The sequence below is a fragment of the Trichosurus vulpecula genome, chromosome 9, assembly GCF_011100635.1.
Source record: "Trichosurus vulpecula isolate mTriVul1 chromosome 9, mTriVul1.pri, whole genome shotgun sequence".
In the NCBI taxonomy this organism is placed as follows: domain Eukaryota; kingdom Metazoa; phylum Chordata; class Mammalia; order Diprotodontia; family Phalangeridae; genus Trichosurus; species Trichosurus vulpecula.
In genome coordinates this window covers 115,632,141-115,657,967 of record NC_050581.1, presented here as the reverse complement: position 1 = coordinate 115,657,967, position 25,827 = coordinate 115,632,141, and the positions used below count along the sequence as shown (strand labels likewise).

At 44.3% G+C, this 25,827-nt stretch overlaps 1 protein-coding gene across 1 annotated transcript in view; it reads right to left on the bottom strand.

Annotated features, from left to right (window-relative positions):
• Positions 1–25,827, bottom strand: part of OBSCN (obscurin, cytoskeletal calmodulin and titin-interacting RhoGEF) — a 330,114-nt gene that overhangs the window by 72,237 nt on the left and 232,050 nt on the right. The window contains exons 80-95 of the mRNA XM_036739619.1: positions 25,255–25,322; positions 19,847–19,969; positions 17,891–18,030; positions 16,904–17,104; positions 16,363–16,445; positions 14,976–15,149; positions 14,002–14,161; positions 12,306–12,422; positions 10,795–10,959; positions 8,657–8,815; positions 7,057–7,234; positions 5,786–5,899; positions 4,103–4,270; positions 2,679–2,781; positions 1,555–1,684; positions 110–215 (exon numbers count right to left, since the gene is read on the bottom strand). Of these exons, the coding sequence (XP_036595514.1) occupies positions 110–215; positions 1,555–1,684; positions 2,679–2,781; positions 4,103–4,270; positions 5,786–5,899; positions 7,057–7,234; positions 8,657–8,815; positions 10,795–10,959; positions 12,306–12,422; positions 14,002–14,161; positions 14,976–15,149; positions 16,363–16,445; positions 16,904–17,104; positions 17,891–18,030; positions 19,847–19,969; positions 25,255–25,322 (2,189 nt within the window). The remainder of the gene's footprint in view (positions 1–109; positions 216–1,554; positions 1,685–2,678; positions 2,782–4,102; positions 4,271–5,785; positions 5,900–7,056; positions 7,235–8,656; positions 8,816–10,794; positions 10,960–12,305; positions 12,423–14,001; positions 14,162–14,975; positions 15,150–16,362; positions 16,446–16,903; positions 17,105–17,890; positions 18,031–19,846; positions 19,970–25,254; positions 25,323–25,827) is intronic.

Genomic DNA, 25,827 nt, shown 5'->3' with positions numbered 1-25,827 from the left:
GGGGGAGACACCTCACAGGAGAACTGGAGAACACAGTCAGTACCTGTAGCCGATGGGAGGGGGAGCTCAGCAGGATACTTATGGAACGGGCCATCGGGAGGAATCCTACCTTCGATGGTGATGGCTTGTTCTCCTCTCTTCTCCTGGGCCAGTAAGGCTGTGCTCTGCACGAACAGCTCTGCTCCACTGCGGGCGGATCCTAGCTTGTTTGACAGCTGTAAATATTCAAGGAAAACATGTTAGAAATTGTCCTAAGGCAGGCACTCTTCACCTTGAACCCAAAGGGCCCTGGGGTAGATTTCAGGGAGTCTGTGAACTTGGATGGGACAAAAATTATGACATTTTTATATATTATTCACTGACCTCTATCTGAAAGTTAGCATTTTCCTCAATTATAAATGTAGGTAACAAAAGCACAATGGTATGAGCAACATCTGTAACTTTGTCCCCAATAGGAACCATAGATATTTTCGTGTCATGATGCAGTTATTGGGGAAATCTAGAAATGTCATTTACACTCATCACTGCTTTGTTGTTCAGTAGTTTTCAATTGTGTCCAAGAACTTTTTGTGACCCCATTTGGGGTCTTCTTGGGAAAGATACTGGAGTATTTTGCCATTTCCTTCTCCAGCTCATTTTACAGGTAAGGAAACTGAGGCAAACAAGGTGATGTGAATTGCCCAGGGTCACACAGCTAGTAAGTGTCTGAGGTCACATTTGAATTCAGGAAGATGCTCCGTCCCTATTCCAAGCCCAGAGCTCTATGCACTATGGCGCCACCTAGCGGCCTAGCATCACTACTCCAGTTATCAGTTATCAGATCTGCTGCTAACCCCAAGGCTTCCCACATATTTTAATAGAATTGGCTTCCACTGTAATTCTATAGATATCCTACGTGCCCGGCACATAGTTACGTGCTTAACACGTACTTGTTTCCTTTCTTTCTTAATTCATGCATTTAGAAACATTAGTATGAGGTTTAGGGGCTTCCCCACAAATGACACCAAAAAGGTTAAGTACCCCCGACCTAAGGTCTGTTGGGGTCACCAAGACACACTTTAAAAGAGGAAAAAAATCCTGGATTTAATGTTAACTTGTTATCTGACTTGAGGCAAAGTAACTTCCCCACTTGGGTTTCAGTTTTCTTATTTATAGAATGCGATAATCATATAGGATTTCCTCACTGCCCCCCACTCCTAGCAGGATGGCTTTGAGTGAGATCATAAATTTAAAAACACTTTGAACATTAAGTGCTGTTTAAATGTGACGTCACAGGATTGTCCTTCCTACCCTCTCGTTCCTGGGAAGATGATCATAATTATCAGATCATAAATGTAGAGTTGGAAGAGACCCCTGGGGGGGCCACCTTATCCAACCTTCCCATTTTATAGATGAGAAAACTGAGACCCAAGGAAATTAAGTGACTTGTTCAGGGTCACAAAAAGAAGTAAGCATCAGAGGTGGGATTTGAACCCAGAGCCCAGAACCCAGAGTGGGATTTGAACTCCACAGCCAAGGAAGCAGGGAGAGCTTTGGAAAACCTCTCATACTTACCTCACACTCATAATGCCCCATGTCCTCCTGGCAGGCCTTCTTGATCACTAGTACCAACACCCCACTCCGGGGTTCGTTGAACATCTGGTATTTGCTGCTCTCGGTCAGCAGAGTGCCATCCTTGTACCACCTGTGGATAGGAAGCCATTAGGGCTAGTCCACACTGACACCTGTCCAAAGTGGGTGCAGCGGAGAGCACTACAAGCCCATGCCCAAATCTGAGATGTTGGGGAAGATGAAGGCTCAGACTCTAAGCCTTTTGGTTCAGCCAGGCTGATCTCACTATCCCCACTTCATATAATGCCCATTCCCTCTTTGCCTTACACTGTTGCTACAGTCTAGAATGCCTTCCATTTAGATATTGATCTATCCTTGTCTGGAGATCATTTATAATTTTGGCCTCAACTACCTCTTAGGAGGATATGAGGGCATAGAGCTCTAGAGGCTGGGATCTGGCGAAGGGTCTGTGTTATCCTGCACCACCCCTGCCTGATTTTATTGGTTTCAATCTTGTCCCTGTCAGCTGTATCAAACTACAATCAAGCAATCCTAACCTTCTCCCTATCCTCAGACAAGAGCCTTTAAATTGAATTAAAATGAAATCCTCATTAGATTCTACTGGTCACTGGAGCTGCCCATCTCTGAATTATTTCCAACTCAAAGATATCTTTCCTGAGAGGCAGCTCCCTTACTTGCCTTCTGGACAGTTCGAGTGTGGATGGAAGAAAAGAAACACTGGTATTTTATAAAGGGGCATTTTTGGAAAAGGAGATGGGCCACCCATTTAGCATGAATGAGAGATGGCAATTAGGGAGACTGAGCACCACCCTGGTCACCTTGAGATATTTTAAGAACTAGAGGAAGGCTACCAGCACATTGGAAAGACCATCTATGGATGATTTATGGAAGGGCAAGGACTGATGGGAATGGGAAGGTGGAAAGGGGCTGTGATCTACATCTTAATGAAATCATGGATTCATTTCAATATTAGAGTATCTCCCCTGCTGTCTTTCTTCCCACTTACTCTTTCTTTTGAACTGCCCAGGGATAGTTTCCCCAGATCTCTAGAAAAGGCTGATGAGTATCCCTTTGGTTTCCCAAAGGTAGGCCTTTGGGGGACCCACCTGATCTGGGGGTAAGGCGCTCCCTCGATGGTGCATGTAAACTGAGTGTCTTCACCCTCCACAAAGTGGGCATTTCGGACTTTGTTCACAAATCGTGGAGGGACTGCAAATCAAGAAAGAAATAAAGTCTGTCTTTCCCCTCTCTAGTTCCCCATTTGTAGAGCCCCTATTGCCCAACACTGACTTCCCTCCTTCCCCCCTCAGGCACCCAGTGTCTTACTTTCATTACACCTCCCCCATCCAAAGATGATTTTGGGAAAGAATCTGACTAAATTCATACACATCGAGGTGAATGTGACTGGGCAATGTTTAATGTGCTAACGGGGCCAGGGATGTTTGCATTATAACACTACCATGCTTTAACCCAAAGGAATAATTCTTGAATGACCCTGCTCCATATAATACATACATATATTCATATATACACACATGCAACACACATATATGTTATATATGGGACAACACAAACATGCATGCATATAAATGTGTATGAGCATGCATAAGTGTGGATACACGCATTCATGTGTAAACATACTTGTATGTATACACGCACACTTGTATATATGTACCCTCCCCTGATAAAATGTAAGGTCCTTAAGGGTAGCAGCTTCAGTTTGTCTGGCACATAGTAGGCTTTTAGTAAATGCTTGTTGATTGATTTACTGCTGGAATTTCCCACATTTGCATATTAGCAGAGGAGGTTTGGGTCCAAATGTGGGCTGTATCCCTAAAATGAAGCCTCTTAGAATCATAAAATCCTAGGTTTTCAGAGCCGGAAGGGACCTTAGGGCTCATTTAGTCCAATCCCCTCATTTTACAAAGGAGGAAACTGAGTCCCAGAGGTAGATGGTAACTAAGTGACTTAGGGATGACTAAGGTCGCCTTCTCTCCCCCGCCCCCATATGGTAGGTGGCAACATAACTAAGTCAGGATTCAGCCCTAAATCCTCTAACTCCATCTAGTAATGGGATAATTAGATCTGCTTAGAGACCATCCAGATGCCTGATTATTCCCATATCATATAGACATGCAGATACACAGATATATAGTGTGCTGCCCCATGCATGTAACACGTATCTCTACATGTTACGTGTATGTGTACAGGCATTGGACTAAATTCTCTCTCTCTTTCTCTCCTCCCCCCTTTTTCTTTCTCCCTCCATATGTACGGTATACATACAAGTATAGATATTTAAGTATTTATGTATGTTAACATGGATAAATAATCACTAGCATAGGCTACATTTGGTGTTTTTACAAGCCAGATTTTTGGGGAAATCATAGCCTCTCCTTAGAGCAACATGGTTCCTTTCGGGGAAGGTCTCTCTCCAGTTCTCCTGCATCCCAGCTCACTGGCATAAGCTGGCCCCCTTCCTCCTACAGCATCAGCCAGCAAGCTTGCAGGAGCCTCTAAGAAGACTTACCCAGCACAAGGATCTTGCCCAGGGTACTGGCATTGCCAGCTGCACTGGCGGCAAAGCACATGTACTGTCCTGAGTCCACACCCGTCAGGTTGTCCAGGATGAGGGCATAGGAACCGTCGGGGTCCTCTATGAAGATGTGGTGACGATCGACATCCACTGGCTTCCCGTCTGGCAGAAAGAGAGGAACCTCAGCCATCATGGCCCAGCAGCTTGGCGTGGGCTGGGACATGGCTAAAGGGGAGACTGCTTTGAATGCCCATGATTCATCACATGATTCATTGGTGGTGGGGCTGGGATATGGGCCCTGGGTCTTTTGACCCTAAGTCCAGAGTTCTTCCCATTTTGACACAGTGCTACTGGTGAAATGTGAAGCCTTGGAATATACTGTAGCTGACCAGGGGCTTCTGGCTTCCCTTTATCATGATCCCTCCCATTTACTGTGTATGTTACATTTTAAATCTTAACCACTTTTGTGATCATGACGTGATGTTGTTATTCTTGCTAACAGGAATTCTTGTTCCTATAAGTAGGGGTATTTAACTTGGGGTCTATGGATTTACAAAAAAATTTTGATAACTATTTCAAAATAATTGATTTCTTTTGTAATCCTGTGTATTTTATTTTATACATGTAAAAATATGATTATGAGAAGGCTTTGCCAGGGGACCATGGCACAAAGAAAGGCTAAGGACTCCTGCTATGGTGGTTTAACATCTACAAAGTGCTTGCTCCAAAATAATTCTGTGAAATGGGTAGTTCAAGGACTGTTAGCACTATTTTACAGAGGGGGGAAACTGAGTCAGTGAGGGGGAGTCACATAGTAAACATGAAGGTTGGTACTCAAATCAAGTTACTTTGACTCAAAGCACAGCCCTCGATCATTATAACATAGCTATAGCTGATCTTTAACTGTGAGGTAGAAATGGCAGGAATTAGTTAACACCTCCATCCCCCCTTATAGATGAGGAAATCCAGATTCAGTGAAAGGGAAATGGCCAGAGCCAAGATCAGAAGCTTGGTCTCCTTTCTACCAGTCCTGAGCTCTTTCTACTGCACCATGTTGGTCTCTGAAAGGGACCTTCCAGACCATCTGATCCAATCCTTTCATTTTACAAATGAGGAAACCGAAACCCAGAGAAGGCAAGGGACTTCCTCAAGGCACACAGATACTAAGTGTCGGGCAGGATTTGAACCCAGCCTCTGACTTTAAAGCTAGTGTTTTCTTCACTATACTACATTGATTGCTTCTCTCTTGAATGGATGCCCCCAAGCAAGGTGAATACTGTGTTGTGAGGACAAAGGAAGATGATGATGAATAGTGCTTTAGACAGGACTTTAAAACTTGGAAAGCATTTTCACATCTGTCATCTCATTTGACCCTTGTGATAATCCTGTGATGTGTGTACTACTGGAATTTATTACGCCTCTTTTTAGACAAGAAACTAAGGCTCAGGGGTAGATAAATGCTTTTACTTACCATATTTACCTATGTGATGATTTTGCCTAGCTAGTTAAGTGTCAGGCAGGATCTGCACCATCCCTGGTGCTGTGAACAGCACCAGGCTAGCCTGGAGGTGCTATGGACTCTAGGGTCATAGCCATGGAGCTGCACTGCTTGACTCCAGGACAGGAGATCCCAAAGGCCCCTCTTCCCCAGTGCCCCATCTCTAAGAGTCATCTTACCTTTGTACCAGCTGACGATGGGCTTTGGGGTCCCGGTCACCCGGCAGGCCAGCTTGACAGTCTCACCCAGCTTGGCTGTGCAGTCCGCTAGCTCTTCCTCGAAGTCTGGAGGACCTGAAAACACACACAGGATGTGAGGACACTTGAGGGGGAAGCAGTTTTTTAGGATGTAAATTCAAGAGTCTGCCCATGCCAACAGATATGCACAGTCACTAGGAAGAATTCCGGGCCAGTCATTTTTGTTTTAGAAAAGCACAACACTAATACCTCTCACCTAGAGTCATTGCCTTTTAACTGGCCTCTATCCATCCATCCATCCATCCATCCATCCATCCATCCATAAAATATGGCCTCAATCATCTCCCTAATGGAGGTGATGCATTCCCCAAGCTTAAAAACCACAATGGCTTCCTCTTGTCCAATGCTCACGATAGTCCCAACTCCTATAGCATTTGAAAGTCTAAAGGCCTCTTCTAGCTCTGACATTCTATCACCTAAGACCCCTTAGAGTTTTGATATTCTGTAGTCAAGGTTCTAAGGTTCTCCCAACAATCAGGGGAGAGAAGCAGTGCAAGGCTTGCTTTGATCTTTCAAGGATTCTATTGATATGTGTGCATATAATCTCCACCAACCAGGCCTCATACACCATAGCAGATGGTCTTGGTGAGTCGCCCTGTAGCTCAAAGAAGTCATCAGCATATGGCCAGCCTTGTAGGGTAATAAGTCTACCCACACTTAACTAGGTTACTCTTTTGGAAGGCGTACACCAGGCTTTCTAGCATTATGGGACCTGCCAAGACTTGGCCTCCCATGACATAGCTTTCAGTTGATTGGATGATCACCTCCCATCAATGATGAGGCATCAGAATAGGACGTTAGTGGAAGAGTATTAGTTTTACTATCCCCATTTTACAGATGAAGAAACCAAAGAACCAAGGCACAGGGAGGTAATGAGACCTGCCTAAGGTCTCACAGTGGCAGAGGTGAGAATTCAAATTCAGGTTTCCCTAGTTCCAACCTAGCATTGTTTCCACCACAGGACAGCTTTATCCCAGCACAGACTCAATCATTTCCCAACACAGCGGGATCAAACAAGTCCATGAGGTCTTGGCCATTCCAAAACAAAACATCCTACAAAGAGGGATGTGGGGGAATTCAATTGTCCAAATAATCTCCAATCCAAGAAGGGCAGATTCCCCAACCCAGCTCTGGCCTCCTCTCCCCACACCCCCCACCCCCCGCCTGCGCCATGCTGGTTGCACTCTACTTACTCCAGACAGGTAAGGAGAGCCGCTGCTGGATACCACAGATCTCCTTCACCCAGGAGTTCTTGATGATGACAGTGCGTGCCTGTAGCAGGTATTTGCGAACTGAGTCCTCACGCTCATGCCAGACCTCGAAGGCCCGGTCATCCCCCTCCACCTGGTCATTCACATCGATGTTGCTCAGCTAGGGTCGGGGAGGACAGGATCAACATGAGAAATTAAGTTCCTTCTATCCCTCCTACTTTCTTAGGAGGATTCGAGGCTGAGGGGATTTCTAATTGAAGACCTACATCCCATTCTAGGTCCCCTGGCCTGCCACTCTCTCTCCTCACTCAGGACGGATAGGTCCAAGAGGCGATCAGATGATTTGGGTTGGACAAAACAACAGGTGGTATTTATGCAATGCTTTAAGGTTTGTGAAGCACTCGGCATATATTTTCTCATTCAATCCTAATTACAACCCTGTGAGGCTCTATTATCTCCATTTTATAGGGAGGAAATTCAGGTTCAGGTTCAGGGTCATGCATCGAGTGAGGCACGATTCTAACTTGGGTCTCTTTGAATCCAGGCCCAGTGCTCTATTTGCCATGCCACGGGATGACCACCAGAGGAGTCTGGGACTGCCCAGGGAAATGACCCAACTCACTCAGCACTTAGTACGTACTTAGCACTTACTAGCTTGGACCTCGGAGGCCATCTCTTTTATTGTTCTTTAGTTATTTTTCAGTCCTGTCCGACTCTTCCTGACCCCATTTGGCATTTTCTTGGCAAAGATACTGCACCGTTTTGCCATCTCCTCCTCCAGCTCATTTAACAGATTGAGGAACTGGGTTAAGCAACTTGCTGAGGATCACAGAGCTAGTAAGTGTCTGAAGCTGGGTCTGAATTCAGGAAGAGGAGTCTTTCTGACTTCAGGCCTGGGTCTCTATCCACTGCACCACCTAGCTGCCCTATTCTTTAGGGTACATTTACACAGCACTGCATGGGTAAATGCCATGTTGTTTTCACACATGGAAGTCTGAATCTGGCCTCTGCCCTTTAAGGTGATGTGACCTTGGGGAGGCCAGTTCTTCTCTCTGGGCCTCAGTTCTGTAAAATGAGGTTGGACTAGATGGTCTCTAAGGGTCATTCCAACCCTGACATTCTATGCTCTGCATTTTACATTTAAGATTCCTCCCAGCTCCGACATCCCTTATAGTTCTGACGTTCTATGTTCTGTGGTCCTTCACACTTCTGACATTCTATGATTTCAGGTCCTTCCAGCATGGACTCTTTGAAAGTGCCTGCTAAAGCCTTCTCTGGCAGATGGAACACTGGGAGCAGAGCTCCCCAGACACATCTTGCTCCCTCGAAAATTGCCTTTGGTATGATTTTGCTCCTTGGTCTGGAGCGTTTCCCTTTGCTCCCCCAGGGGCTTCAGTTTGTGCCATCTGGATAAAAGGGGCAAGGGTTTCCATGCAATGTCACAGTATTGATTCATAGACACTGTCAATATGCATTATTGATGCGAAACACCATTGGACTGCTGGAGTGGGCAGGACGAGTCTAGACTGGGGAAGGAGAAAGGGGACCATAGCAGAAAGGGAGGCTTCAGCACCCTCCATACCTTCATCATGTTTCTGAAGACATAGCTGTAGGTGTCTGTCCTAGAGTCCCGTTTGGGCTTGCAGATCACCAGGTGGTTCCGGAAGAGGAAAACATGCCGGTTGTGGCCCTTCCAGCCCATCCTGGCCCCCGGGGCTCCCTCCCACACAATGAAGTGACCCTGTGAGTAAAGAGCAGGGACATTAAGGGTCAGAACAGAGGACTCACTCATATATACCAGGTACCCACTTACAACCAAACACTGCCTCCATCAACCCTCAAATCATTGATTAAAGTCTCATCAGTCATCAAACAACCAAGGAAATACCATTTCAGTCTTTAGTCAATCTGGGTGTCCCATAAGCCCTCAAATTACCAAATAACATTCCATTATCCCTTAAACAAACAGTGCCTGAGCGTCTTCAAATTACTAAACAGTAAACACTTAGAGGGCTTAGTCAGGCACACATTCACACACATCAGTAACCCAACAATTAAATATTGTGCTGTTAGACCTCATGTTACTAATTAATTAATTCAACCACCTCCTTGCTCTTAGGATGCTTAATCAGAGCCCCCTATTCCTTTTCTCCACTCAGTTTGTTCTATTAAAATCCAGGTACACAATTAGCAAAATTAAATATGCAATAAATAATTCCAAACCATTACCTCCAACAATAAAGGATGGGTCATAGTATCACATGTACATACAGTATGCATACATGCAAATTTATGGATATACGTATATTCTCTCAGGCATTCACTGTACCTTAATTTAGTCATTAATTACTTTTAATTTTTACAATTTTATTAATCTTTATTATCTTACCTTTCACTTTATTTATTAAATTTATTAACTACTTAGTATGTCTGTATGCCTGTGCTGGGCAATGGGGGAAACACAAAGTTTAGGTAAGTGATAGTCCCTGCTCACATGAAGCCTTAAGTCTAGTAGGGGAACATCAGGCAAAATGCATGGTGTTATGTGACAAATGCATTACAGAAGGGGCAGATCAAACCCTAGGTGAAGTCTGACAGGGACTATCATTAGCCATTAGGGAGGTCTTCTTAGAAGAGGTGGGCTTTCAAGGCTAGGTAGGAACTCAAAGTGTTGAGGGAGGGAGGAGAGGGAAGAGGGAATTCTAGCTACCTCTGCTGGGGATAATAGGAGCAAAAGCACAGAGGACAGGTGAGAAAGCATGGCATTTGTACGGGGAATGGCAAGGAGTCTAGTTTGCCTGGAGCATCCAGTCCATTCATCCATTCATTCATCCATCCATCCATTCATCCATCTATCATTAAGCATTTATTAAGCACCTACTATGTGCCAGGCACTGTGATTAGTACTGGGGATACAAAGAAAAAGAAAAACTAGCCCCACCCCTCCCTGCAAAGAGCTTAATCTTCAATAAGGATGGAAAGGTATGTGGAAGCCAGAGTGTGGTGCCATATACTATAGATGCACACAAACATAGGACCAGAATTTATAAGGGATATTAGAGGCTAGCTATTCCGATTCCATTTTTTTAAAGAGAAGGAAACTGAGACCCAGAGATTAAGTCATACATACCTGTTTATACACGCATCATATATAATTCATATGTGTGTATGCATACACACCTAAATGCTCCTATATTAGGTTATAATCTCCTTGAGGGCAGGACTGTATAGTTTTCATTTTTATATTCCCCAGTACCCAGCACTAGGTCTTGCCAGGTAGGGGCTAGATAAACATTGTTGAACCAAAAGGCATGCGTACTTCATCATCTATATCTAAATTACACACATGTGTACACATACATACACATGCACACATATATAGAGGGGTGCTGCTGGTAGGCAAGGGTCAGGGCCCAGGAGAGAGAAGGAAGAAAGATTGGTGGTCTCGTGAATACCCTCAGCATCTCATGGCCACATCCTGATCCCATAACTCCCCAGGCAGGGCTTTGCCTCAGCCACTGCCCAGAGTCTTAGAGCTCGTTGGGCACATCAATAAGTCCTGCCTTACAGGACTTTGCCAGATGCTGAACTGTCCTGCTCATCTGTTCCTGCCCACAATGCCCCTGGACTAGACCAAGGCCAGTGAACTACATCCTTGGGCAAAAGCTAGGTTAGTTGCCCCAAACCCTGCCCAGCCCAGTCCAGCCTAGCCCAAGAGACCTGGCGAATGGGGTCCCCCAGAGCCTCCAGAGTCCCAGGGTAGTTCTCAATGAGTGACACATGGAGCTTGTTCTCAGCCCGCTGGGAGAGGGCAGACACAGTTGCATAGGCCTGCTCCAGGAGAGCACAATTCTGCCCATTTCGTGCCTTGTTCCGGATCAGCTCCTGAAAGAGAGAAAACTAGTTAGATCAGCGGGTTATAGCCAAGGTCAAGAATGTGGAATCAGTTGTAGGGGGTTTGGGTGGTCAAGAATCATCTTGAATAATTGTCTCAACTTTGCTCCTTGGCCTTAGGCATAAGACTGGACTGGTGAGTTCAATGACATAGTAAACTGCCAGGTGAGGTAACTCCCTCTACCAAGGCAGGTTGGCACCTCTTTTGCAACCTTTCCTCTAGTCTTAGAGAGTTTCCTGGAGCAGAAGTGTCAGACGTATCAATTAAAATGTAACTGGAAATATTGAACATAGTAAATAAAAATGCAGTAAATAATAAATAATGTTACATCTTTAAACAGTCAGCATGTGGCTTGCAGGGACCCTTATGTCCAGATTAGTGACTGCCATTTCTATTTGAGTTTTACACCAATGGCCTAGAGCACTAAGAGGTTTGAGTGACTTTCCCCAGGTTAAGTGACAAGGGCAGTATATATCAGGAGTGAGACTTGAACACAGACCCTCCTGGCTTCCAGGTCAGCCCTCTATCCACTGTACTATCCTGTCTCCTGTATGGCCTTAAGTATTACCCTGCAAGGTAGGTGGTCCAAGCTTGACTCTTCCCATTTTACAGATAAGGAAAATAAGGCTTAGAGGAAAAAGTGACTTGTCCTGGTTTAGAACAGCTGGGATGTGTCAGGGCTGGAATTCAGCATGGCTGCAGAATCCCCTTCTTCTCTATTTGAAAAAGCTGATGACTCATCTGTCCCACAGGGAAGGATCCACCCAAACCCCCTACAACTGACCTCGCAATGACAACAACAACTCTCATTTGTGTAGTGCCATGAATTACAAAATGTTTCCCTCGCAACAACCCCAGTCATCCCTGCAAGGGTGATCACCCCCATTTTACAGATAAGGGAAAGAAGCCTCAGAGAGGGGAAGAGACAGTTATTAAATGTCAGAGCTAGGATTCGAACACAGATCTCCTGATTTTCAAAACAGCACTCTCCACCAACATAAGAGGTTACCTCTGAGTTTTCACCAATGGCAAGGGAAGGGTTGAGGGCAGCTATGTGGTGCAGTGGAAGGAGCCCGGCCCCAGAGTCAGGAGGACCTGAGTTCAAATCTGGACTCAGATGCTTAACTAGCTGCGTGACCCTGGGCAAGTCACTTAACCCTCTTTGCCTCAGTTTCCTCATCTGTCAAATGAACTGGAGAAGGAAATGGCAGACCACCCCAGTATCTTTACCAAGAGAACCCCAGATAGGGTCATGAAGAGTTGTACATAACTGAAACAACTCAACAATACCCATTAGGACCCAAGGGCCACAGACCAGAAAATCTGGTCCACTCACCTTGATAACAGTCTGGTATTGCTGGATCCGGTGGATGGGTTTCTCCAGGTAGTGCTGTAGGGGAGGCAAGGGAGGCTGCATCGGATCAGCTCCTGAAAGCGTCTCCTCGGAATATTTCTGCCGTGAGAACAAGAAGACATTTGGCTTACAAAGGAGAAAAATCAAATGCTCTCAACTGCATGTGATAGATTGGGTCTATTACTGAGCAGTGTATGCTTGATAATTATCTGTTAAAAAATTAAAAAAATAATTATTGTGTCCAGTATATGTATGTGTATGCATGTATATATATATTTTTACACACATAGATATAAATGACTATGTCAGGCCGTTGTGAGACACAAAGCAGATAACATGGTCCCGTTCTCAAGGAGGGTGTAGACCATCTGGAAGATGAGATCCACATGCATTTACACGTCTGACTGTGTCACCTCCCTAATCCCTTCAGAGGCTCCTTCTCACCTAGACTGTACCACACACAGTCCTCGCCCTGGCCCTCCACAGTCTGGCTCTGCTCTCCCGTCCAGCCTTGCCTTATGCTATCTTTCTTCATGCACTCTACCCTGCAATCAAACTGGATTTGTTGTTCCCTGAATTCAACGTGCTATCTCCCATTCTGGGCATTTATGGGAGCTGTTTCCCCTGCTTGGATTGTACTTCTTATCTCTACCTACTAAAATTCCTCTTGTCCTTCGAGGCCACGTGCAGGCGATGGCTCCTCCATGAAGCCTTCCCTGATTCCTTCAAGCTGAAACTGATCCCTCCACCCTCAAATTTTCCTCAAGTACTTTGTTTGGAGCTCTCTTTTGCCCCTTGCAACCAATCTTACGCCATGCTTATTTGGGCACGTGCCAATGTTCCAAATACCGTGATGTTTTTTGGATTGGAACCCCACCTCCAAACACAGGTCCCTGTACGCAGTAAGTATGTGTGTAATAAATGGTTGCTGAATTCAAATGAATTGGATGGTAAATAATGACATAAAGCCATTGCTGGTAACCATTATATGAGGGGCACAGAAAATAGTGTTTTAGGGGTTCAGAGGCAGGAAAGCTCACTGAGGCCTAAAGCAGGGGTTCTTAACCTATGGTCTGGCTCTAAATGTTTATTTTTTATATTTTTCCAACTGTCTTTCAATGTCATTGGTTTCCTTTGTCACCCTACGTATGTCATCTTACGCATCATTAAGATGCTGACCCTGTCCATGACTAGCTCCTGGCCTACAGTGTTGGAGGTAGGCGTGAAACTGGGCCGAAGGGAGTATGAGATTTGGAAAGACAGAACCACAGAAGCACAGAATTTTAAGAGCTGGGATAGATTTTGGGGATTCTCTGTACTACGCCCTTTCTTTCATAGTTGAAACTGAGGCCCAGAGACAGAAAGTAGTTTTCCAAGGTCATGCAGCTAGCATGACTTTGCTAGTGGCAGAGTGAGGAAGGGAGATGGGAAGGCATTCTAGGCAGGTGAGTGGTGAGGGTAAGGGTGTAGAGTTGAGAAATAATAAGTAATAATTGAAAGGCATTGAGCAGGCTAGAAGAGAAGATATATGGGAGGGAGGAGGTCAGTCTGGAAATACAGGCTGGCCCCAAATAATAGGAACAACTCCCGTTTCTATAGCATTTTAAGGTTTACAAAACACTTCCTTCACAACCACTCTCCTGGGCAGATACAACTAGTCCTGGAAAGCGTGGCTGACCTTGTAGAACTCCTGGACAGCCTTGCTGACGACCACAGACTCCGCCTGCACGCGGCCCACCAGGTACTGGATGTACTTTTCGAAGTCTCCTTCGTTCTTGATGAAGCACATGGCCACATCGTCGTCTGTGTCACACTTCTGTAACTGCTGGAGAAAGCAACTGAAAGAGAGAGATGAAAGTTTAGGGGTGGCTGGCCTCCATCAGCTCCCTCGCCCAGTTTTCTCCTTCATCTCACCCTATGTGCTTCCTTGATCCTATCCATTGCCACAGAGCCACGGACCAGATGGCACACATTGGGGCGCTTGTCCTGGACTAGGTCAGCAAACTCAAGGGTTGGGGCAGAGTTGGGTTTAGGACCAGGTTGGTCATTGGTCAGGCTCTGGTCTTACCAAGGCAGGGCCCCCTTCCTTTACCCTAGCTGTGGTGAGGTAGGCCCCTGGCTGACAGTTCACCCTGGACCTCAATAAGTCAGCTAGGTCCTTAATGCAGCTTTGGGGCATACTCTAAGGTGCTTCTGACTGTTGTAAGTCTTCATCAGGGGGTGTCCTTTCGGGTCAGGGAAATAGGGAGGGAACATGGGGATATTTTCCTTCTCCTACACTCATCTCACAAAGACTCAGACTTTTAAAAGTAGAGAAGGCCTCACTTATGTTATCTCATTTGATCTTTTCAATGCTTCCATAATGGTAATGCTACCACTGTCTCCATTTTAGAAATGAGGAACCCGAGCCTCAGAGAGGCTAAGCAAATCTTCCTGACTCCAAGTCCAACACTATGCACTGTGTCACTTAGCTGCCCTTGGAAACACAGAATGTCAAAACAAGAAATACAGAAAACTAGAACTGGGAGGGACCTTGGAACAGAGAATGTCAAAGCTAGAAGAGACCCTCTCTAAAAGTATTTGGGGGAGGTGGAGGGTCAGGCAGGAAGAATGGGGGCAGCATGGGTCCAGCCTGGAGCTTAGACTACTTACTCTGCATGGAAGTGGCCAATGTCACTTATGTTCCGGAAGATGACGGGTTTCTGGCTGGACACGGAGGCAGGTACGCTGGGACAGGACTCCAAGTGTTGCAAATGGTGGGTCTGCAGGAAGTTGAGGGCAGTGACAAAGTCCTGCTCAGAGCTCAGCAGCTCCTGGATGACGACACTGGGGACAGACAGAGTCAAGGGGAGGGAAGAAGCGAATGAGAGCAAGGCCGAGAACCCCATTCCTTCCTTGCCCTCTAAGCTCCAATGCAGAGTCCCCCTCTACTCCTGGCTCCTCATTCAGGAGCTGTAAATTTCCACTGGCCCAAAGCCTAGATCTTCTTCTCCTCTCTAGTATATGGTGCTGCCAGAGCCCTACCCAGGGGAGAAACCACTTGATTGAGGAAGGTGGAGAGTGGGGGAGGAGAAGGGGGTTAATCATCTGGGACACTCCCCAGAAGATGCATCACAGGTCTGGATCAGTCCCATCCACATGGTGTTTGTGTTCTATCTCCCTACCAGAGTGCGAGATCTTTGAGGCCAAGGGCTGTTATCTAAACTTCCTATCTCCTATGGACCCAGCACAGTTTTCTGCACATAGTGCTGGCTTAATATATGTTTGTTTTTCTATGACCCTTGTTCCATCAGCACTAACAGACATGGCGGCCCTTAGGAGGAAGCCTTGGCTCACACGTTGTTCTGTAACTATTTCTTAGAGTTGCATGTATGAAATTCTTCTTGACCCAACCACAAATACTCAACTACATCCCAAGAGTAGGGACCGTATGTTTTGTACTTTTGCAAAATATAGCAAGTGCCTGCTGAATGCATGATTTTGGGGTTAAGTGAATGAATGAATAAGTCAAGATGAATGAGCTAATGAATTCATTCATTCATCAAGCAATTGTAAAAGGGAATGAATGAATGATGAGTATGAGCGATAGGCGAGCTTCTGTCTTATCTTGTCTAGAACCAGGCCTCCACATCACTCTCTGGTCATCTATAAACCATGCTACCAATGCTCACCCCACCTCTCAACTTCTAGTGCCATTTTATATGTTGTATTTCCCCATTAGAAGTAAGCGCCTTGAAGGCAGGGACCATCTTGCTTGGTTGTATTTGCATCAGTAAGTGCTTCAGTGCTTGATCATTCATTTATTCATGAGCAAATGGGTAATGAGTAAATGAGTGAATGAGTAAGGAATGAATGAGTGAATAAGGGAGTGTAAGGGAATGAGTTAATAGATGAGTCAGTGAAAGTGAGTGAATGATTGAATAGGCAAGTGAATGAATAAGTGAGTCCGGTGGATAAATAAGTTAGTGAGAGGGCTCAGTCAATTCTGAAAGGTTACTTTCTGGTACCCTAACCAACAAATGCCTGGGCCCCCACTCACTTTAGCCTCTTCTTATACTCATCTTCTGAGACCGATTCCCCAGGGAACTCTGGTACTTCAGCGGCTGCCCACTCTGGTGAAAGCTGATGAGGAAATAGGAGAAGTTTTCTCAGCATTGCCCAGGACCTTGGGCCTACCTTGAGTTTTGGAAGGTCCAGGGACCTGTCTAGGAGGGCAGGCCAAAGCAGGGCACTGTGGGTAGGGGGCAAAGGAGCAGAGCCCTGTAGTAAAAAGGGGATGGACGGATGATGCAGAGGATACATTTCCTCAAAAGCATAATTTTGCTGAGGGCTTAGGGCAGAGCTGCCTCAGACAGGAACTCTGAGGTAGGGCTTCCATGGGGTAGCAACCCAAAGCATTTTGTTCGTACTGCTCAAATGCCCTCATCATGTATTATAGCTATAGATGCATGCATCTTAGCTCTCTGCTATACTACAAGCTCCATAAGGACTCTAATTATAGTTATTACGCCCTGGCCTTGGAAGGTTCCCCTGTCCCACTCCATGCCGTATCCCCTACTGGCCTATTAGGAGACCATTACCTTTAGCCTCTTGTCCAGATAAGCAGGTGACACCCAGCCTTGCCGGGAAGGACTGGACTTGGTGGGCTTGGTCCGAACCAGCCACTTGAGTGGGTGGGCTGAGTCAAGGACCTCCACATACTGGCCTTCCCTTAATGTGATGGCCTCTGGATCTGCTCCCAGGGGCAGGTAGTTGGCTGTGACCATATAGATGTCAAAGATCTGTGAAAGGTAAGACATCAGGGGAAGGAGTGAGTGGGATGTAGGAGCCTGGAAGCCACCCGTAAATCTAGGGTTGGAGTCCTAACTCTGTCACCAACTCATTGTGTGATCTTGAGCAAATCATTTAGTCTCCTTCAGCCCTTCGGCCTTAGTTTCTTGAACTATAAAATGGGTATACAATCCTCAAAGGGCCTGCCTCACAACTCTGTTGGGAGACCAGAAGGAGATCATAGATTCAAATAAGTATTAGCTGTATCATCATCATCATCATCGTCATCATCATCATCATCGTCATCATCATATGGGTTGGCCTAGAACTCTATGGTTCCTTCCAATGCTAGTATTCCATGTTCTCTGACATCTGCTATACATTCTAGGGCCTCTCGCAGTGCTACCATTCTACTACTCTATCAGCTTTTGATAATGGGAAATGTTGGACCTCACAGCCAGGAGACCTGCGTTTTGATCCTGGCTCTGCCACTTAACAAGGGCTTGACCATGATCATGTCCATTCCCCTATTTTTGGGCCTCAGTTTCTCCTCTGTAAAGTGAAACTGTTGGACAATGTGAGTTTTCTAGGGCTATATCTGATGGTCTTAATTCTCGTGTGACTGAGATTTCATAAGACCTAGACGACTTCTTGCTGCTGTCTCAATCCAATGCTTTATTCAGGAGCTTTATTGGGATTGGCATTAACTAGACTAGCGGGTTCCATTAAGGGACAAAAACAGTTCTGAGATTGACTGGCTTAGGGCAAATCACCTGGTCCCACCAAAGATGACTTACCTCTCCTCTGGCATCCCCATCTTCAGATTCAGAGGAGGATTCCTGGACACTAGAGGAAGGTCGGGACCGACCATGTCGGGGAGATGGGGAAGGGGTCTTGGATTCATCATCACTCTCGCCTCCTGGGACCCGGAGAGTGGCTGAAACAAGGCACAGAGAAGGAATAAATCACCATAAGGAACAGAGGGTTGCGGGAGGTGTCTCATCAAGGTTGCTCAGTGTCCCTTCTCTGTAGCCTTTCAACCTGGAATATCCCTCAGTAAGATCCACCCCCGACCTTCTCCCATTGGCAAGTTCCTCCTGGGACATCTATTTTTTGGAAAGGCCCAGGCTGACCTTTGTCATCCTCCCAGCCCTGTTCTGGGCTACTGGACTTCAAGACCATTGCCCTGAGCTAGATGCCTTCATTTCTTCCCCCCTCTGCTTTTCATCTCCCCTTCATGTATTGTCTTCCACCATTAGAATGTAAGCTCCCTGAGGGAAGGGATATATGGTCATTTTTAAAAAAGCTGCCATATACAACTGAAAAGTATGTAAATTATTTTCTATTCCCATTCATTAATCACCAGAAATCTATCACCTCTTAATTTTTCTAGAGTTCTATTCAGTTTCTTAACTTCTTTCTTATTTAACCTTTTGGCTATATTTGTCTAGGTCTGAAAGTAATTCACTAAGATTCACCATTATTATTGCTTTCTTATCTATTTTTCCCTCCAGTTGAATTAATTTTTCCTTTGGGTGTCTAGATGCTGTGTTATTAGGTCCTTTTATGTTAGGTACTGATATCAAGACAATGACTTGATGAAAGAAGTGACTTAAAAGACAAAATCAGAGCCAAGTGTGACTGGAATGGGTGCTGGGTTGGTCAAATTATGAGAAAGACAATAACAGAACAAGTATTGCACTGATATACGTGAAATATTAACAAATCTGAGAGGCACAGAAAACTGGATAGAATGCTGGATTTGGCATGAGGAAGACATGTATTTAATAGCTGTGTGGTCCTAGGCAAGTCACAACTTGTCTGAACCTTGGTCAGCTCTCAAGACCATAAGTTATGGGCATTATGATCTGAATTCATGGAGGTGGTTTCTGCACCATCAAAATCATAAGTCCTTGACATTCTCATGTCAAAAGAACTAGAGACAGGCCTCCAGCCTGTGAGATGGATTCTTTAAGAAGGACTTTTAGGAAGAAATGGACTAGTACTGCACAGGATGAATGAGTAGTGATTTGTACCACTGAAGGGAATACCCACATGAATTATATCACAGATCCCTCAAAATATCAAAGAATAATAATAATGATAATACAAAGTTAACTCTACTATGAGGAAAAATTAATATAATGTACTTTGATAGAGGAAGTGTGGTAATGAGCAGAGTGTCGGAATCAGGAAAACATCGATCCAAATTCCAACCATGGCAAATTAGCTTAGTAGTGCGATCGTGAACAAATCAATTTAACCTTTCTGAGCCTCAGGTAACTCTAAGAGTGTAAGTTATGAACAAGTTGCTAGCTGTGTTAGTGGAGAGAGTTTACACATTGTAGAAATCAGAAGTGCTTCTGTCAATATATAGTGATGGATTCCAAGGTCAAATATAAGAGGGCTCATGAGTGACTCACTATTAGTTACTATTGGCACAAGGGATAATCAGACAGGGGTCACAGACAAGATGAACTTGCTAATAAGCACAAATGATAATTGACTTTGGATGACTGGTTATTTGTGAGGCAGATGGCAACTCTGCCCAATCCTGGTGGGGAAGGAGGAGGGAAATATATTTCTCTTTCTGCCCTTTTACTATTTTCTCCAATCCCACCACTGGTGGGTCCCATTTTGGTAAATGAAAAGCAGGTCTATAAACATCAGGTCTATTCTTGTTTCCTAGGAAAGGAGGTCAGAGGGCCAGCCTTGAGCAGTGGGCTTATGGAGAAGAGGTCCACTTTGCTCACCCTGAGTGATCTTGGCAGACACCATCTCAGTAATCTGGGATGTCAACTTCTGGAGGAATTCTTCAGTTCCAACGTCAGCAAGGGAAATGTGGCCTTTGCCTTCATCAGTTTCTGATGGTTCTCCTGAAGGAGCAAAAACATGGAGATCATCAGAGCAGACAGAATAATGTTTCTCAGGCTTTAAGGCTACTTATAAGTCATAGAATCACAGGGTTATTTTCTTCTTTTAAAGCATTCGAAGAGACCTCAGCAGCAGAATCTCCTTTAATGTTAACCTCACAATAACATATCCAGCAACTGATCACACCAGTCTCTGCTTAAAGACCACTAGCAGGGAAAATCCATTCCCTCCCAAGGTTCCCCATTGTCTACAATGATAGGTAGCATGCACAGTATAGTAGGAAAATGACAAGAGTCAAAAATCCTGGGTTTGAGTCCTGACTCTGACATTTACTAGCTGTGTGACACTGAGAAAGATTTTTTATTTCTCTGTTTCTTCTTCTGTAAAATGAGGATGACAATGCTTGCATTCACAGAATAGTTGTGGGGAGCGTGCTTTAAACCTTAAAGTGATTTAGTGACAGGGCCTCATGGTGGAGTGGAAAGCATGTTGGATTTAGAGTGAGAGAGGGTCAGTCCAAATTCTGGTTCTGCCACTTATTACCTATATATCCTTAAGCAAGACATTTAATCTAAGTCCTCAGAGGGTGTTCAACTGGATGTCCTTCTGGCTCCAAACCTGCAATACCAAGACCTTACCTATTCTATGATACCTCCTACTACTCTCCTATGTGACCGCCCTGATTTGGTCATACTAATCTATTCACTGTTCAAGTAACACAATGTGTGTTTTATAGAATTACTAAACTTCATAGTTAGAAAGGACCTCAAGAGCCATCCAGTCCAGTTTAGACCTGAAAAAGAATCTATCTATAACATACTTGGCTAATAGTCATTCAGCCTTTGCTTGGAGACCTCCAGTGAGGGGAAATACACTACTTTTTGAGGTAGCCTTGTGATTTGTTTCCTGTTTCTGTCCAAAGTAGTCTATAACATACTCTGATAACAATGTCAGTTCTGTTTCTCCCTTTATTGATCTTCATCTAGACGTTCTCCCATGCTAAGCCTTTCTTATTCCTAGATAAATGTATCTTCTTAGTTAGTTATAATGCTAATCTATCCTCCTCCCCAAACCCAACTTTTTACTTAAGCCATTCTCCTCCTCCCCAATTTCCCACCCCACCAAATCAATCTTCCTGAGAGCAAGCATCCTCATCTTTTCCCTTGATGTTTTCTGTCCTGCTGCTACTCCACCTGTCAAACCAAACCTCAAGAGATCACACCAGGGAGGACCCAAGACTTTCAGCTCTGAATTTTGTGAGGATCATGTAGCCTCATTTTCCTCTGGTCATCTTCTCTTCTGCTGCTACATATATCCTGACACCTCCTCTCCAACTCTTTCACTAAAAGCTCTCATCAAATAGGCATGACCATTACCTCTGTAAAGAGCATGGCAATGAACTGCCCTGTTCTAACAATCATCCCTCTGACTTCCCAGTCCAAAATACTCCGCCCTCTCCACTACCACCCTACATGTCATCTCCTTCTATTAGCATGTGAACTCCTTGAGGGAGAGGACTGTCTCATTTTTATAATTTGTATTCCTAGCTCTTGGCATGTAATAATAAGTGTTTTTAAATGCAATTATTCATTCATTCATCCATATACTGTTTCTTTTGAATAAAATATGTTTGTTCTTCCAGAGTCATATTCTAGCCATAGGTCTCAAGTGCTGTAAAGTTTCAGTGATATGTATAACATTTAATTTGCTTTCTTTGAGATTTCCAGGTCCTCTTGCTTATTCTTTGTACAATTTATAGACACTTGAGGCCCTATATTTTATTATTCTTTTCTTGGATTTTGTGTCTTGTGAACTTGTAGATGTTTTTACTATTACTCTTCTAATTGATCAATCAATCAATCCACAAACATTCATTAAGCACCAAATATGTGCCAAGCACTGTGCCAGGCATCGGGGATACAAAGACAGAAACAAAATGGTCACAGTGGACCTATATCCTATTTGGTGGATATACATGGGTGGTTTTCCCCTCCTTTTTCCTTTTTGAAGATCTTTGTTTAAATTTGCAAGACTCTAGGAAGATATGTTCTAACCAGCCCTCATCGTATATACTCCTGGCCAGGGTTCTGTTAACTGCTATATTTTAGGGAATGAACCAGAAATCCAGATCCCATTCTCAGATGCCATGTTCATCACCAGTGTTTCATAAAGGTACCTTCTTCCGAATCCCTTGTCCTCACTCAGCAGCGATGATGAAAACGCCATCTATGCCCCTAAGGTCTTCACTTTGTCATCTAAGACTCCATAATCATTGGCAATACCTACTAGACTCCTGGCACTATTGTTCGGGCCCATGTGAATCACCAGAAGTGTCGACTAGACATCTACCTGAACAAGTCTCATAGGAGGTTCTCAGTCTCATCTTGGATACAAGACCCAGGAAGACAGAAGGCCTCTTTACCATTGTCATTAACCTCTACTGTTATTGCTGTCCACAAACAGATGCCTCAGTTTCCTTCAGCAGTAAGTCGCTGATGGCAAAGGGGTCAGTATGGTATAATGAATAGAATGATGGATCTGGTATCAAGAAGACTTGAGCTCATAGAACCCTGGAATCTGATGACTGGAAGGGATCTCAATGGCCATTCAGTCCAATGTATATCCCAATGGAATTTCCCCTGCAACTTTGGTTTGAATTCCACCTCATACATTTAACTAGCTGTGGCACCATGGCAGGGAACGACCTATCTCAGCCCCAGTTTCTTCCTCCGTGAAATGGGGCTAATAATAACTATAATATTTACATCACAGGTTTCTTGTGAGGATCAATAAGATATGTATTTTAAGTGCTATATTCTGTGTACACACACACACACACACACACACCAGTTGCTATCATTCTTATTCTGTTTTTCTGGCTCTTAGTGGAAGACAGTCAGTGGTGTGCTGGTAAATGTTTAACAACCAGACATCCAGGAAAAAAAAATGTATGCACAATGTACTTTTAAATTTAATCTGTATTGTTAACATTTTCTCCATCTCTTTCTTAAGTATAGACAGTCAATAAAAGAAATAAATCAGGCCCTGATTTGTAGCATCTGCCAATTTCCAAGGTGCAAATCATCTCACTGAAAATTTAACAATTGATTCTTGAAAGCCTGTTTGAGCCGGCTCCAGCACACAGACAGACCCTGTAGCCCCACAGCATCATTCCTTGGGGAAATATTGGTTTCTTCCTCTCCAGAGTATACAGCTCTCTGCTCTTTGGGAAGAGCCTCAAATATGATTCTTAGCTGAAGCGTTCAGTGGCATTCTTCCCTCCCCAAACTCCTCTATGTGACAATCTTTGACCCTTCAACCTCATGATACAAGGGAAACCCTTCTGCCTCTTCAGATGATTTTTCTTTGTTTTCACCTTATACCCCTTCTTCACTTTTTTTTTTAACAAAAAGGAATATTTTTCCTGATAACCTGGAGAGTGAAGAAGTGCTTCTTGAACCTCTTTGTGTTCTTTTCTAGGAAGGAGACCAGCCTATGCTTTGGGCATGGATAGCAGCAGTCCTCAGGCTGTGACAGAAATACCAACATCCAATGCTCAGTGCGTGTCCCTGACAAATTCTTCTTTCATTCCTGACATGCTGGAAGTGAGCTCCTTGCTTTCTTGTTAGTAGCTCCCTTGGAGAACTGTTGGAGCCAATTGCATAAAGGCATCTTCACTTCTGGAGTTGCCACTCTCCTGACCTCACTCCCCACTTAGCCTTCCCTCACTTAGGGCTCACCTGTCTTACCAACATTCCTGAACCAATGATCTTCTTCATGCATCCTTCTCTGAGCCCTCCTTCTTCTTAGGCAGGAGTCCTCTTCCTTCAACTTCGCCTTTTCCTCAGGTTCTTCACCTTTTCCTTCTGCCCTTGCTTCTCCTTTTTGTGTCCTGTTCATGTTCTTTTCTTCCTCCAGCTCTTGTGTTCAAATTCTCAGTCTTTAGCTCTAGCCTTTTCCTCCTTTGGCTCAAGCCATTCAACTTCTCCTTAAGTCCTCCCAATTTTTCCTCCCCAAATCAATTTCTGGCCTTCTTTGTGATCCTAAATCGCCACCATCATTTCTTCTTCTATTTCAGCCCAAATCCTCTTATCCCTTTCCATAATCTCCTCCCACGGATGCACTTCCCTCTTCTTCACTTCTCTAAATTCTTTTCAGTCTCCAAAGCCAATCTGAAGCGTCACTTCTTCCATAAAGTCTTCCACGACTTCTCCTGCCCATGGACATCTTTCCCTCACTTCTCTAAGCACCTATAGTCCCCAACATCTGTATCACACATGTGACACCTACTATATGCTATCTCATCTTATTCTTTACCACTTTTTACATATATGTCCTAGCTATGCAACTACTGAAAGTTCCTTGAGAGCAGGGATGGTTTCTACACATGACCCCATGGACCAGAGCACACCATCAATATCCATGCTGTTTTCTTGGCAAAGATACTGGAGTGGTTGGCAATTTCACTTCCAAGATACTGCTTTCCATTTACTGGTAATAATAATACCAGTGTATTTTTATACCCAGTGTATAAAGCAATGCCTTCCTCTGCCCTGAATCGATGTCTACTGGCCTGTGAACTCTAATGTATCTTATCAAAGCTTTGTATCTCTCCAAAGAGTCTAGCTGACTGTAAATGACTAATGAATGTTTGTTGAATGTTATTGGATTTGATGACGGTCTGAATGATGACATTCTCCAGATGCCTAGAATTCACTTAATTTAGTTCAACAAGCATTTATTAAGTGACTACCATGTGCAAAGCCTCTTCTCTGTCACAGTCTCTTTCATCCTTCAAACTCAGCTTAGGAGCCATCTCCTCCATTGAGCTCTCCCTGATGCCTTCTCCCAACCCTTGATTTCCTGGGCCATTTCGTCTAGATCACTCTTCTCCAGTCACATTCTAGCTTGTAGCACATTTACTTTCATACATCACATCCTTCTCCCCTCTCCCACCCAATTAAATTGTCAGCTCCTAAGAACCATTATTTCCAAAGAAAAAAAAGAACTGTTATTTTCCTCTTCATATTCACAGTTCTCAGCACAGTGCCCAGCAAAGAGACGAAACTTAATAGATTGAATTGTTCTTAATACATAATTATAGCAAGTGCTCAACAAATGACATAATATACACAAAGCACTTTGCAAACTTGGAGCTCTGTATAAATGCCAGCTATTATTAATAATTGTTGTTATTACTTATTGATGGGCTGACCAAACCCTGTTGGTTCCTGCAGAGGAAAACTACCAAGAAGCCCACGTAAAAGATGTCAACTGCTCCCCTTACCTTTCTTTGGTCGGTCAACCTCATTAAAGTCTGTGGTTTCTGATGTCTGGACTGAGCCCGCTCCAGCTCTGTAAGAACAAAGGGCAGTGAGCAAAAAAAAAAAAAAAAAAAAAAAAAAAAAAAAAAAAAAAAGGGACTAGAAAATTGGAAACCTCATCACGGCCAATTCTACCAGTCAAAGGCGCATTTATATATTTTGTAACCTTCTAATTTTCTCCTCAAGTCCCCCACCTAATAAAAGCCATGGAACCCTGGAGCATTAGGGACAGGAAAGATCTTTGAACATGAAATATTAGAGTCAGAAAGGTTCTTACAAGACCGAACACGTCAGAACTGGGAAGGAACCCATAGAACATGGGATGCAAGGGTCCATAGAATATAGAATATTTACAGGTAGAAGGGACCTTAGAACATAGAATGTCACAGCTGAAAGGGTTCTTAGAATGTTAGGACATAGAATATCAGAGCTGGGAAGGACTTCCAGAGCATAGAATGTCAGAGATGGAAAGGCTGTTAGAAGAGATCTTATAATATAGACTGTCAGAGCTAGAAGGGGGCCTTAGAGACTTTTAA